A 14,816-nucleotide genomic window follows, 5' to 3' on the forward strand; every position below is an offset into this window, starting at 1 on the left:
TTACCATTACTCTATAACAGATATGAGCTTGTTAAAGCAACAAACAAGCTTCCACATCATTTACTGGCCACATTCAGTGGAAATCATTAGCTGGCTGAATGGATGTAAAAGCCACTACGTTGTTGCCCTAAAACACTTAAACAGTTTTCCGTTTTCCCCAGCCTCAAAACGCAATAATCAACCGTACCATTTCCAGAGGAATGGCAGCAGTGTGTCTCTAAGACCAGTGTGGTGTATAGAGCAGTGTGTGTGCGTGCGTGCACGTGCGTGCACGTGCGTGTGTGTGTTTTTGTGTCAGCGGGTGTCAGTGGGATGTTTCCTGTGATGAACTCCAAAATATGTTTTGCCACCAAAAATCGTATGGGGCAAAATATTTGAATAAATGTATCAGTTTGACAAATTGATTTTAATTTAATTATGTCATATGTTAAATGTTGATATAAATTGTACAATCAAGAGAGGGACAGATTCAACGGTCTGTGCAGTTATCATTAAAATGCATAGTGATGGGTCTTGTGGGGTGTAAAAGTCACAAGAGAAATGAGCCAGAAATGCATGTAACCACACCCAGTAACCAACACAGAGGAGAACGGAGGGACCAGAAAGAAAGCAGAGTTGTTGTTGATGGCTGGGTCCATGTTTGGATATATGCCGGCAGACGTTCTGCAGGATCTCTTTATCTTTCTGTTTTTCTTTCTTCTCTCTTTCTTTGTACCCTTCTGCCAATTGTTTGCTGTTTTTCTTCCAGGACACGATGTCTGAACATTGCCCAGGCAAGAAGGTCACACAACATTCGTCACTAATTATACTAACCTTTGGGCCAGCCTGACTCTAGTCGTGTGACAGCCACTTAAAACGCACGCTGACAACACTTTGTTTGCTTGTATGAGAACTTTGCCAGTCAAACTCAAAACTGTGCCAGCATATTCTTTCTTTGGAAAAGGAGAAAACTATGTTGTTACTGTTGTTTGTCCCTCTTGAGACACTGTAGTCACAACCCAAAAAAACCACTTCCTTAAAGCAGTTCTGTAAACCAGTAGTACATTTTTATTTTTTTGCAGAGGTCACAGTTTTGCAACTTTACATTTAGCTCAGATTTTATGCTAGTATTTTTACTTGAAATTTTATGCTAGTATTTTAGTTGATTCAACTTGAAACTTGAAATTTTATGCTAGTATTTTAGTTGATTCAACTTGAAACTTACATCGGTCTCTTTCTTTGTTTGACAACTGACGAGTTCAATCCATAGTTCCCAGCCACACTGTTGACTAGTCAAAGATAAAGAGGCATATACTTAGGCTTCCGAACTTGACTCAAGAAGAAATGTATGACTGAAAAACACACACACACATACACACGCACACACACACACACACACACACACACACACTATTCTCAGTAACATAATGGAGTAATGTAATGTAATAATGGAACAACGTTCATACATTTGTATAATGCCCAATGGTTTCATAGGCCGTCCATTTCTGTTCAGACCCATGGAAATGTAGATGTTGTCTATAATGCAAACATCATAAAGATGAATCATTAAGACAGTTAATACGAGCCAACGTACCATAATAACCTGTCATGACATCTGTCATGAAAGGATAAACATTGCTACCGGACTTTATGGCACATGATTTCACTGTTATCACATTAAGACAAACACATGCTACTGAATGTTTTCTGCTCAGGGCAGGTTCATTTTAGGGGATTTCCTGAGGAAACAGAAAGGAAAATCACATGTGATATGACAGTTGTCCACCAGCCCAAAAGAGGCACATAAGGGGGTGGGGGCTTATCAGTCGTGCCACATTGCAGGTCAAACGCCCAGAGATGGGCAGTGTTTCTGTTACACACATTTTACATGTATTTATAAAATGTTAAGATACATTCAATAAGTGGTGAGCATGAGGTGGGGGGCAGGGGCAGAGACCTATTAGTCTTTGTGGAACAGGTTCCTCAGAGACTAACAGGACTGTCTGAGGTAACAGGATTTTGGTTGTGATTGACCTGTACTGCCAGCCTGACAGAAACATTTCTGAAACAGTTTGATGCCTGGTGGGTCTGCATTAAAGGTGGGGAGGTCCTAGTATTAGTGACACTGTTGATAGAACTTTTCCTTCTCCTGCAGCGATACAACTGTCCACAGCTGTGCAGATGTTATAATGTCCAAATATGTTGGCCAATTAAAATGTTTCTCAGCAATTACATACTGCCATTACCTACGGAGCGTACCTTCAAAAAGCTCTACAGAAACATTTAGAATCTAGCAAAAAATGCCTTCCCTGAAAAGATCCTCAATTGGATATTAACTCCCCGTGTTCCCGTCTCAAAACCAATTGAACGATGAAAGCAATAGGCCCCTCCCCTTTATCCTCTGATTTAAAATAAAAACGTTAAGAATGTTTTTAGGATATTTGGTAAAAGACTGAATTGAAATTCTTACTCCTCTCAGTAAGGACCTAGAAGAGGGGCATTGTGGGGGTGGGTTCATGTGCCTGGGTCATCCCGAGGTGTTGAATAATCAGTTTAATTATTTTACCAACTTATCACTACACACATTCATATCAAACCACATTACAGCAACTAGTGCGTTCCTAGCAGTGGACATTGAATATGCTCAAGCCACTTTTACAAACCTCCCATACCACAAATTTGCTAAGAATGTACCACGTACGCATGTGCCGTTACGGCCCGACCAACTATGATGTTTCTCTCAACCCAGGGTGGTGCAGAGCCTAGCAACCGACTCGGTTCGAAAGCAGGTGGCAACGAGAATAGTCACAATGACCTGGGACTGGACCTGCGGAGTCCTGCTTGCTTGTGTGTGTGTGTGTGTCTTTATTCATACACGCTCACTCAAACAGCTTACTCCACAGCACATCCACTGCCCTGTGCCGAACCAGCGAATACCTCTTGTGAATACCTCCTTTCATATTTGCTCTGACTTAAAACATATTAAAATGTCCCTAGGACCCACAGGAATTCTAAAGATGTGTGTGTCTGTTGGGAAATAAATTGGGGTTGGATGACTAATTCGTTTGGTCTACACTGTCTCTGGGCTGTACTGAGATCAGCTCAACAGACCTTCTACTGACCATACCTAGTAGGGGCCCTGGGAGAGACCTGACCTCTGTACACAGTACAGAAAACAAGCAGTTAGGCAACGCTGTTCAGATAACTCTGTGTAAAGGGTCAGGGACATCCTGAGACTGCAGTGTGTGTAGATTCTACAGGTTTCTATGTTTTGGCTAGCAATTTGTTGCAATAGGCTCAGAAGTCAACCCTTGATCAGCAGATAACAACTAGCACAGAATTATAATAATAAAATCCTGTACTGGATGATTTCCCAGGTTGACAAAAAATAACAAAAATCGATCCATTTGATCAAGCTGAATCCATATCTGGACCAGTCGTCTAGACAAGTGAAAGTTAGGCTATGGAATGTCAGAAAAGAGGAATGCTACAAAATCTGGTTTTGCTGTTTTGAAAAAGTAACCACTGTAGTCGGATTACACTGTATAACTCAGTGTAGCACTGACTGCAAAACAACCTGAAAATATTGTGATTATGATCTAGAATTGAGTGCTATTGGATGCCATCTGTTATCATCCAGTAATGGTGCCTGCACAATAACAAAAGAACTAATACTAAGTGGATTAACAAAGGCATTACAGCAACAGACAAGAGCGAGAGGTACAATACCATTACTCAGGCCTGAGTAAACAGGAATCACACCACCTCCCTGTGGCAGTGAGAGACAGAGACACCGAGGGGCTTGCAAACAGAGACAGCAAACACCGGCAGCTACCTTGACAATGTACAGTTTGTCTGGTACAGAGTGGTTCACAGATAGCTAAATACACTCTGTCCTGTACTGTTATAGCCAATCCAAGTCTAAGCCATATACAAGCATGGCAAAAGCGAGTTACAATCCAACACTGCCTTCAACCAATTGGACAGTTTTGTTCAGAGCAAAAATGCTATCTGCAAACATCATTTTGGTCAAAGTAAATTCCATTGGTAGGAACATGAAGAAAGCCACAGTTTTTTATTCAAGGGTAGCTAAATTCAGCTCAGCTTTAATTCAGTTTTAATTGTGTATCAAACCACAGGGCACGAAAGGAAAATGTTGTCCAAATCAGTTTTCAAAAGGTCAACAACCATTTATTATTCTGAAAATGCCTGTTTATAGCAAAGGGCTAGGTTTTTTCCCAGCCAAGGTCAGTGGAAGTAGACCGGTTGTTTAGTTTGGCTGGCTAACGCAGTACAGTACAAGGAGGATGGCTTTAGCTTCGTAAAACTTTAAGTGAGATGCTTAAGTGCATACTGCATCTGAAATGGTTTACTCCTACTCTGTTATTCAATGTTTGCTCCTTCTATTTTGTTGAGCTCAGAAATAATTTGACACAGATGTCAGGTTTTGCTTTGCGTTCCAGTTTTAAATAGTCCTAAAGACAGAGGGAGGGAGTGGTGGAGAGTAACAGCAGACATACAGACAGATGTTACGTCTCCATGACCCCTGATGGGAACAGTAAGCATTGGAACAAGAATGAGGCCAGAGGTCATGATTGTCTGAAATGTCCCTACGGTTTGTCTTTAGGATCTAGCCAGTTTAGTGTTGACAGGAATGAGGCAGTGCTGTACATCTCAGTAGAGGGGCGGCCTCTCAACTCCCCCCACGGAGAACCAACAACAGTCAACAACTGGACCAATCAATAGCATTGATTACCGTCTGACTCCCCCCCTCTCGTGCTGACAGTCATGTTGGCATCCCTGTAAATAATGTCAGAAGGCCCAAATACCTCACATAACAGACCAGAACCGACGTACACTCATTTTCCAAGTATACAAAATCTCACACAGTGGGTTGCCATAATTGCGCGCCACAGTGTAAATTAATAGGCGGACCCTGGTGGGCCCTCATCTCGTGAAAGAAAAGAAACAATAGCAATGGCTCATCAAACAATGGGGGACTGTGTGGAGTTCATTAGGGAAGATGCACTCCTTTGCCTTACGCCACAGGGCTTCTTATGAAGACATGTCTCTGGTGTAGAACACAGGGGAGATGGGGATGGTGATCTACATGAAACAGCATGATGTACTGTATAATATAGGGCTGGCCCCATTTGGTAGACTGCTCAATTCTGCAGTCATCAGGCAGTGAGCCGGACAAGAGCTTGTATCCAATTCGTGGTGACCCAGACACCTGTCAAATTCCAGTCTGTCAGCAGACTAATCAAGTGTGTGAAAAAGGAAAATGTGTCACATTACATTTCTTTTCAAGTGTCGCATTTCCATATTCAGACAAACCTTCTGCAATTTCTAGAAAACGTCTTAACCGTCCTCCGAACCACCGGCCCTCTCCCTGCCTGTGTTAAGCCCTGAGGGTGGGTGGAGGGAGTTCACTGAAGAAGCTCTCAAAAATGTGTGTAACTATCTGACATTTATCCACAGGTGAACGGGAGACAAAGACAAACATTGCCTTTTGGCGTCAACGTTGAGACACTGATATCTGCTGACAGTTGACCTGACAATACACAACCTTGTCCATCTGACACACATCTGATACAGCACAGCTAACGACAAGACTCCTTAGTAACCCGATAGGACAAAACACTGCCAAAAGAGACTAGAGTCATGCCCGGCTGCAGCTTTGCAACAACGACTCAATCCCACAAACTCTTCTCTCTCTCGCGGGGTCAGTGGGAGTATGTTGTGCGGACAGCAGAAATTTTCAAATGATCCCCTTCTCACCTGGGAAGGGGGCATCTTCATCTTCCTCCCTGAAGACATTGTCGTCATCCTCGTCTTCCTGGGGCTTCCTGCCGTCTCTCACAGGGACTACTGTGAAGTTCGTAGGCATGTTCACACTACGTGCCTCTCAGTGGTCTGCTAGTCCCTTTCCTTACCGGTTGTTCTCAGGTTCTGCTTCGAGAACATTCTTCGGTTTTAGTTCTCTGTCTCTCTGTCTCTCTCTCTCTCTCTCTCCCACCCTCTTTCTCCCTTTGTCTGTATTTCTTGGCTTGTTTACTGCCGTTGGTTCGAAGTTCTCTGTTTTCACGCCTATTGCTCGGTCATCCAATGTGAACAGCCCCGCCCACAACCCTCCAAATAAGGAAGAGCTGAAACGCCTCGCCCCGTTAGAGACAGGCTCGGCTTGAAACATTCACAAACACACTGCTGTCTGTATGAGCGCAGAGAATAGGAAACAGACAGCACTGAGGGGGTGGGGTGACATTATTCCACTCCTTGGTCATATGAAACTAATACACTAACAGAGAGGACTAACAGACAATACACAGACACACACAAACACAGAGAGGACTAACAGACAATACACAGACACACACAAACACAGAGAGGACTAACAGACAATACACAGACACACACAAACACAGAGAGGACTAACAGACAATACACAGACACACACTAACACAGAGGACTAACAGACAATACACAGACACACACTAACACAGAGAGGACTAACAGGCAATACACAGACACACACTAACACAGAGAGGACTAACAGGCAATACACAGACACACACTAACACAGAGAGGACTAACAGACAATACACAGACACACACTAACACAGAGGACTAACAGACAATACACAGACACACACTAACACAGAGGACTAACAGACAATACACAGACACACACTAACACAGAGGACTAACAGACAATACACAGACACACACTAACACAGAGGACTAACAGACAATACACAGACACACACTAACACAGAGGACTAACAGACAATACACAGACACACACTAACACAGAGGACTAACAGACAATACACAGACACACACTAACACAGAGGACTAACAGACAATACACAGACACACACTAACACAGAGAGGACTAACAGACAATACACAGACAAACAACTAACACAGAGAGGACTAACAGACAATACACAGACACACACTAACACAGAGAGGACTAACAGACAATACACAGACACACACTAACACAAAGAGGACTAACAGACAATACACAGACACACACAAACACAGAGAGGACTAACAGACAATACACAGACACACACTAACACAGAGAGGACTAACAGACAATACACAGACACACACTAACACAGAGAGGACTAACAGACAATACACAGACACACACTAACACAGAGAGGACTAACAGACAATACACAGACACACACTAACACAGAGGACTAACAGACAATACACAGACACAAACTAACACAGAGAGGACTAACAGGCAATACACAGACACACACTAACACAGAGAGGACTAACAGGCAATACACAGACACACACTAACACAGAGAGGACTAACAGACAATACACAGACACACACTAACACAGAGGACTAACAGACAATACACAGACACACACTAACACAGAGGACTAACAGACAATACACAGACACACACTAACACAGAGGACTAACAGACAATACACAGACACACACTAACACAGAGAGGACTAACAGACAATACACAGACAAACAACTAACACAGAGAGGACTAACAGACAATACACAGACACACACTAACACAGAGAGGACTAACAGACAATACACAGACACACACTAACACAAAGAGGACTAACAGACAATACACAGACACACACTAACACAGAGAGGACTAACAGACAATACACAGACACACACTAACACAGAGAGGACTAACAGACAATACACAGACACACACTAACACAGAGAGGACTAACAGACAATACACAGACACACACTAACACAGAGGACTAACAGACAATACACAGACACAAACTAACACAGAGAGGACTAACAGACAATACACAGACACACACTAACACAAAGAGGACTAACAGACAATACACAGACACACACTAACACAGAGGACTAACAGACAATACCGAGACACACGACCAGTGCTTGACCTGGGCCAGAACGGTCCAGAACAACTTTCCACAACTTGTAATGTTAGGCAAAGGAACAGGCCTTATTGGAACAAACCCTATTTAACACACATTCTGATGAACATATTCTAATGTGCAATTTGCAGTTTCCGCACTTATTTTATGATCAGAAAGAGAGCAAAGGGTTTTAGTGCATGTTAGGTATCTGTGGGAAAAACAGGGATCCTCCTGCTTCTCTCTCCTGTGATGTTCAGAGAAGATGGCACTGCCAAACACAAACACGTAATGCAGCGAAGGACAGACAACACTTTCCCCCTCTGGAGCCTTGGCTTTTATATTGACACTGTGTGAGTCTGACTCTGTCTGAGGACTTTCTGTATGTGAAGCCATGGGAACTCGCACTTCAATGTATTGTGTTACTGTTGAATCATTTGTGTACTTTGACTGCCCTTTCCACCCTCTGCAGGCAGATAAACAGCCTCAAACCCAGAAAGAGTTCAACACAGAGAAAGTTCTGGCTACTAGGACATAATATCTGGCCTATTCTAGGGGGGAGGTGGGGAGGGAGGTGGGGAGGGAGGGGGGGAAGGAGGAAGATGGGGAGAGAGGGAGGGAGGTGGGGAAGAAGGGAGGTGAGGAGGGAGGTGGGGAGGGAGGTGTTTGGCCCTCCTGATGTCCAAGGTGAATGTCACAGGAAGGGTTTCCTTCATAAGCTGCACTCTCTTTTCGCAGTTTGAATGAAGCCTCTATCCGTTTCCAGAATGTAAAAAGCCCTTTTAAAAAGAATACAGTATATTCACATTTAGATTTTTGTGTATGACTACAGAAATTACCTTTAACAATGCGAAGATAATCTGCCCACATCCACCTCAGACTTGGACACTGATGTTCTCTAAGAGGCCTCTTGTCCCAAGCGTCTAATCACTGGGAATCAGTGACGGCAAAGTTGTATTAAACAGGCAGCAAGGCCGGCTCGAATGGGTGAACATGAACACTGAAGTTAACCAAGGCCTTGCAGTTTCTCGGCTGTCATTTTTTCCCCAACATTACAAGAAACCGGATCATATTAATGCAGGTTAACTGATTAACAGTCACTTCCTCTAGGGACAGAAGGAAATCCGGTTAAGCGCTTGCTTGGTATCTGGTAGTCATCTCTCACCAAAGTACACACTTCAACCGCAAGAAGTCCTACAAGAAATTGCCCTCTTTGACTATTTTAGCTACTAAAAGACTAGGTTGCGTTGAGTGCTGAAGCACCAGTTATTCACAGTTCCCACACTAGGTCAATGCAGAACAGCCTGAGGGGAAGTCAGGGAGATCATATCTTAGGCATGTTGGAGAAACAACAGGAATGTTTAATCATGAAGGATTTGATTTTTGTACAGAGGGAATGTCTTCCTGTATTCGGAGTTATATCCATGGGGTTATTGCATAAGGTAAGAGAGCCAGGCTGGCTGTTGGACAGAACCAGGGAAACAAACAGTCTGAAACACGGTGGGAAACAACTGCACCACAAAACAAGTGGTGGTCACTGGTCAAAGGTAACCAAGGGGTTCAACAGTTAAGTGTCACAGATCAATTTGTTGTAGTCACATGACATGCCCTCATCCATGAAGGTCAACAAGGACTTCGAAGTTATGTTTTCTAAAGTGTCCCCGCTTCAAAAGCGTCTGTGGTGCTGTTTACGTAGCCTACAAGCACCTAATGATCACTTCAGCACCACTGACATCAACTACTATCCTCTTGTGTTCACATCAGGATCACATCAATGTGACATCCACCCGACATACCACAAAACAACCGAAACCACCTTTATTCCACATTATTTCAATCCCCAAAATAGAATGGACCTGCACCATCAGCCGTCAAGAATAAAACCAAATGTATTCCAGGACATTGCCACAGGACACCACAGAGTATAGCAGCTTTTACTGACTTCAAAGAAAGATACTGATACTGTCAACTCTACTGTGCTCGTGATTGAGTGGAAAGGTGCAGGCCAAGGAAAGGACTTCAAGATTAGGTTACTATTGATTAGACCCTTCCTGGCACATCAGATTGTATCACATTGCTTCCCCCGACCGGAATTGAGAATATTGAACCACAGGGAAACGTCTGAGAGACGGAATAGTAGAACGTGTAATGGTTTCTAAATATACATCACAAAGTACAGCCCAGAGTAAGTGAGCCATGTCTACAAGCTCAGTGGTCTCAATATATATTTAGGCTTCCTTCTGGCCCCACTGAGATGATTACAGGACAAGTCAATTACCCTTTTGAGATTGGGAAAGAGATCACTACTTTGAAATCTTAAAAACCGAACAAAAGAAAACAGAGATGTTTTTGCGATAGTAAATAAGCCTTCAGCTTTTATCTGCACGTGTATAAAGTAGCAGCTTAAAATGAAAAATATAACATCATTGTACCAAGCTGTACAGCACAGATGCGAGTGAATCTCAGTTTAAAAAAAAAATCCTCTGTGGAATGTTATGATGTAGGTTTTAGCCTTTCCAGAAAGGTTTGGGAATTAATGTTGACACAGTGCTGACACCTTCTGGTCATGCACAGAAATACTACATCTAATGTTAAGCTTTTATACACCACATGAGAAAAAATGATAAGTGAAATGCAACATTGCAATAACCCAATGAAAACAATATAGGAACATTAAAATTATAAAGTCACATTATGTCCAGATTTAAATGTCATTTTTGTATGCTTGAGAATAACCACTAAACAGTTTCCAGAAAGGGACATAAAATACATAAACTATTTGTTTGTGTTCTATATTTTACAGTTAGCCGAGAAATAACAGTGAAGTTTGTGTAAACTATGATCACATTTCCTCCATGATCACACTATTACGGACAGGTGGTCTCGGAGCAAATTCCCTAGATTTAGCTTTTCTCCTACAAGACAAAAAACAACAACTGCTAACATTTGGGAATGTAAAGTACATGTTTTATGGAATTACCTCCCAAAGTAGTAAGTCACAGCAACATAACTGCATTTGAATAACGAGATCCCACCTCAAATGTCACCACAGGCCCATGCCACGGTCTCAGCTGTCCACTCGAAACCAAAGGGGTTCACTGACACGCGTAACTGGGAGAATTCCATGTTCTCTGAATGGAACATGGCACACATTCCCTGAGCCTGAGAGGGAAGGACTCTGCACAAGGGACAACACCCTGTTAAAACAAGAATATTAATCAGTGTGTCCACGGTCCAACCAGGATTTGGGGTCCATATTTAAGTCAAACCTTTTGTATTGCCACACACAGCTTGCCTGCTCTGGGATTCAATATAGCAAGGCTTTGGTGAATAAGAAACCTCCTTAACGCGTCACCCTACCCTGTTTTATTGTCATTTTATAAGCTTCTTTTAAATCGCTCGAGAACCGATTTCATTTTCAGTGACAACCTGGTCAAAGGCAATCTTTTGGAAAACAAGACAGAAGATGAAAATGAAGAAATAAACACTAAACACTACAAAGGATAAGGAAATAGACTTTACATTACACTAAATACAGCAAGATGCATACAGAGACATGTCAGGGGGGTTCAGAAGGTGCCGTTATCAGACAACAGCCAGTCTGGTTTGTTAGGCAGGAGTGAGGTGAAATGAGAGTGTCAAGCTTAATGTTCTTTGGAAAAGACCTAAAGATTGGACAATCACATAGGGGTAGTAAATTGCAGTAATTTATGACATCAAATTAGATTCGTATTTGTGGATACATTTTCTTTTGGCAGGCTTTTATAATCTTTGTTCGCCCACCGAGGACCAACAAACTAACAAATGTTTGTTTAAATGCCAATCTGAGTGGCATCAAATTTGTGCTAACTTTCAAAGAGTATTGTTGCGTTTCCGTGGTTGTCGGGAACAAATCAAACAAGCATCAACTCAAAAAGAATTTTAAAAAATTAAACAGAGGAATTATTTCTGTCCTCTTCCACACGTATGAACTGATTAAACGTTTTAGATGTTTAACTACAGAAACTTTATAAATCTGCCATTTGCGAGTTTCCGAGGTCTGACCAGCAATAATACATCCCAAAAGTGGACACCTGGTCCTGCTGTATGGTCTGACTACACTCGATGTATCGGACAGGTAGACAGTGTGTAATGTGAAATGTGTAATGTGAAACTGACACCATGCATCTAATTTTTGGACACCCGAAACCTCACACATAATCAGGGAACCCCGCCCCCATGGTCTGTTGACAAAGTTCAAAATAGGCATGTGGATGTTCTGTGTTTAGTCTGGAATACAGTAACTGTAGTCATCACAATGCGAGGGACATGACTCTGATCGTACGTTCCCGAGTTGTGATTTTAAAGTTATGGATAGTTGACGAAAAGGGGAACATCAGAGTCTTAGGAGTGAGAAAAACTATGAAGGAACACAATGAATTAAACATTTCTTTCTGAAAGAAAGCGTGGATGGCTGGACGCCAGGTTGGTTACAAGGCCTGGTCCTTCTCTAACAGGTTCTATTAGCTCGGCTTCCAAAGCACTAACTCCCCTCAAATTTCAAGAATGTCACCATTTACAAACCTCACCCATGAGATTGACAAGCTTTGCAAAATGTACAGAGTTTGCAGGTGATGGAAAAAAAGAATGACGACTATGAAACTATAGAGGACTCAGGATATGATGGAAAACTGGCTGAAACCCCTGAGTTCGGCGAGAGAAACGCTATCGGGGGGGGGGGGAATCCATTCAGGTACAGGCGGCGCATAAATACCAAAGACCAGTTCTTCGTGTTATCCTGATTACATGCTCCAAATATGACACCAACAGAGCACACCCCAGAGCACCCAGTCAGAGCGGAGCCCCGAGGCCAACAGACTTGTCAGTTAGCACTGACAAGACATACCGCAAATCAGATAGTCCCAGACAGAACAGAACCAAAAGCCACAACTATGGCCGTACCATAGGCACGGCAGCCGCAGCTATGAGGTTGGATGTGATGTGAAAATGATTCAGCTCTGATCCAATAGGATGTTATTAGAGTCCCTGTTCTCTGATCCCATCCATGTTAATCCTTATTTAATCAATTTTTTTAAAAAGCCACATCAGCAGTTTAACATCAGCAGTTTTCATAATCAGACACCCAGCATTAAGATTATTGATCATAACATTGAAACCTGCCATTTCCCTTCACTAGAATGACATTAGAATCTAACTGTAGGAGACCCAAGACTACTATTGGAAGACTGTGGAAAGTAGGTTTTTATTTCTTTACAAAACACTCAAGTTCTATCTCTCTATCTGTCTCTATCTTAGTGTCTGTCTATATATCACACCGTAGTCAGAAGCAGCAGTATGTATAAATTACAGGTAATCAACTTTTCATGGTCTTGCAAATAGAACTGATTAAATATTGTAATGGAGTCATAATTTAAATATTCGACAATACTTCAATTCTATTAATTGTTAGTGATATTTCCCAGAATTCAGGGGAAACTGAAAATCTGTGACAAAATGACAAACAATCCTAAATGTGTATTTTACAGTTCGACTTCATTTCTATCGATGTCGACTCAAACACATTATAACAATCAAGTTCCAACTGGCTCCCTTTCATTAACAGCTCAATGATTACATTTTCCATGCTGCAATAACTTTTTAATAGCCAACCGTGTGTTCTGTCATTCAGAATGTCTCTGATAACACACTTTCCCATACTGGCGTCATATTAGTTAAAATAATGTAGGCGTTGTAAATGATCTATTACTCTATTAGGTATCCCTGGTGATGCCTCCAGACAATTCAATCTAATTTTAGAGGACTGCACTTTCACTACAATAACCTGTTGCCATGCAACATCTTGACTGGTGGCTGGCGTGGAGAGAAGCCCGGTAAATAAAGGTAAATTAATCCTAACCGATATGGTAGGAAAAAGTGATAGAATATGCTATAATAATGGCTATGATAGTAGTAATGTTAGCAAAGTTATAAGCCTACATTTTTTAAAGTTACTTAACAACTACAGCTGTGTTTTATAGCAGCAGAAAGGAAATATAATTTCAGCAACAAAGAAATGTGATGAAGCTAATTAGTGATTTACTGGAATATCTGTAAAATGATGCGCGTGCAGAAGCCTATCTAGGCTACATGATACGCAGGCGCTCATTTCGTGCCTTATTGTATCTGGGAACAAACAGCACATGAAGTCCGTACCCCAAAACTTACATAACCTAAACAACAACAAATGTAATTCACACCGGTAGCTAATCTCACATCTAAATAACAACGGGCTTAATATGTGACTAGTATCTCACCGTATCTGTTTGGCTCCCTACTGTACTCCAGGATAGGCACAGCGTCTTGCGGGTCTATAGACTCGCCTTCTGCCCCTCGAATGTCAGGTACAGCAGGTTCATTGTCAACCCGGTCGGAGCAATCCTCGTCGTCTTGGCCGACTGGGACAACTACAAACCTTACGCTCATGTCCCACCGACGTCCGCCCTTCTCGTGGAGTGGAGCAAAACTTCAAGGCTCAAAGCGGCTTTGCGCTGTGATTGAAACTCAGCTCTTTCTAGTGCAGCACGGTCCGGGCTAGCGGGCACACACAGATGACAATATATGGGACACGCTGATCCATGGATTGATTACTCTCAAGGCGTGTCCCTCCCCTAGTGTACTCTCATTGGCTGGGGGCTCGCGAGCCGGTCAATCGTCAAAATAACATAGAATAGGGTACGGCATTTACTTTGATAAATTCATATAACACAAGGCATGTATGATATAAAAGACTATATCATGATACTTAATTAAAAATTAAGTATTGGTTGTTGTCAATAGGGTGAATTGAATGTATGCAGTCACTAATCGCTCTGGATAAGAGCGTCTGCTAAGTTACTCAGGCCATGAGAAAAATACGTTGAAAACAGCTACTAACTAGGCGTAGTTGCCATTGGCTCACACGG

General features: G+C 42.3%; 1 protein-coding gene across 5 annotated transcripts in view; it reads right to left on the reverse strand.

Moving 5' to 3' along the window:
* slc12a7b (solute carrier family 12 member 7b) overlaps nt 1–14,461 on the reverse strand; it is a 58,539-nt gene extending 44,078 nt beyond the window's left edge. For 4 of the 5 annotated variants that reach the window (XM_010885712.5, XM_010885711.5, XM_010885709.5 and 1 more), the window contains exon 1: nt 14,169–14,461. In XM_010885712.5, the coding sequence (XP_010884014.2) occupies nt 14,169–14,337 (169 nt within the window). In that variant the 5' untranslated portion in view covers nt 14,338–14,461. Of the gene's footprint in view, nt 1–5,760; nt 6,073–14,168 lie in introns of those variants that run through there. The other variant, XM_010885710.5, reaches the window with a different exon arrangement.
* Nucleotides 14,462–14,816: the final 355 nt, after the last annotated feature.

This window comes from Esox lucius, chromosome 21 (assembly GCF_011004845.1).
Source record: "Esox lucius isolate fEsoLuc1 chromosome 21, fEsoLuc1.pri, whole genome shotgun sequence".
NCBI lineage: Eukaryota > Metazoa > Chordata > Actinopteri > Esociformes > Esocidae > Esox > Esox lucius.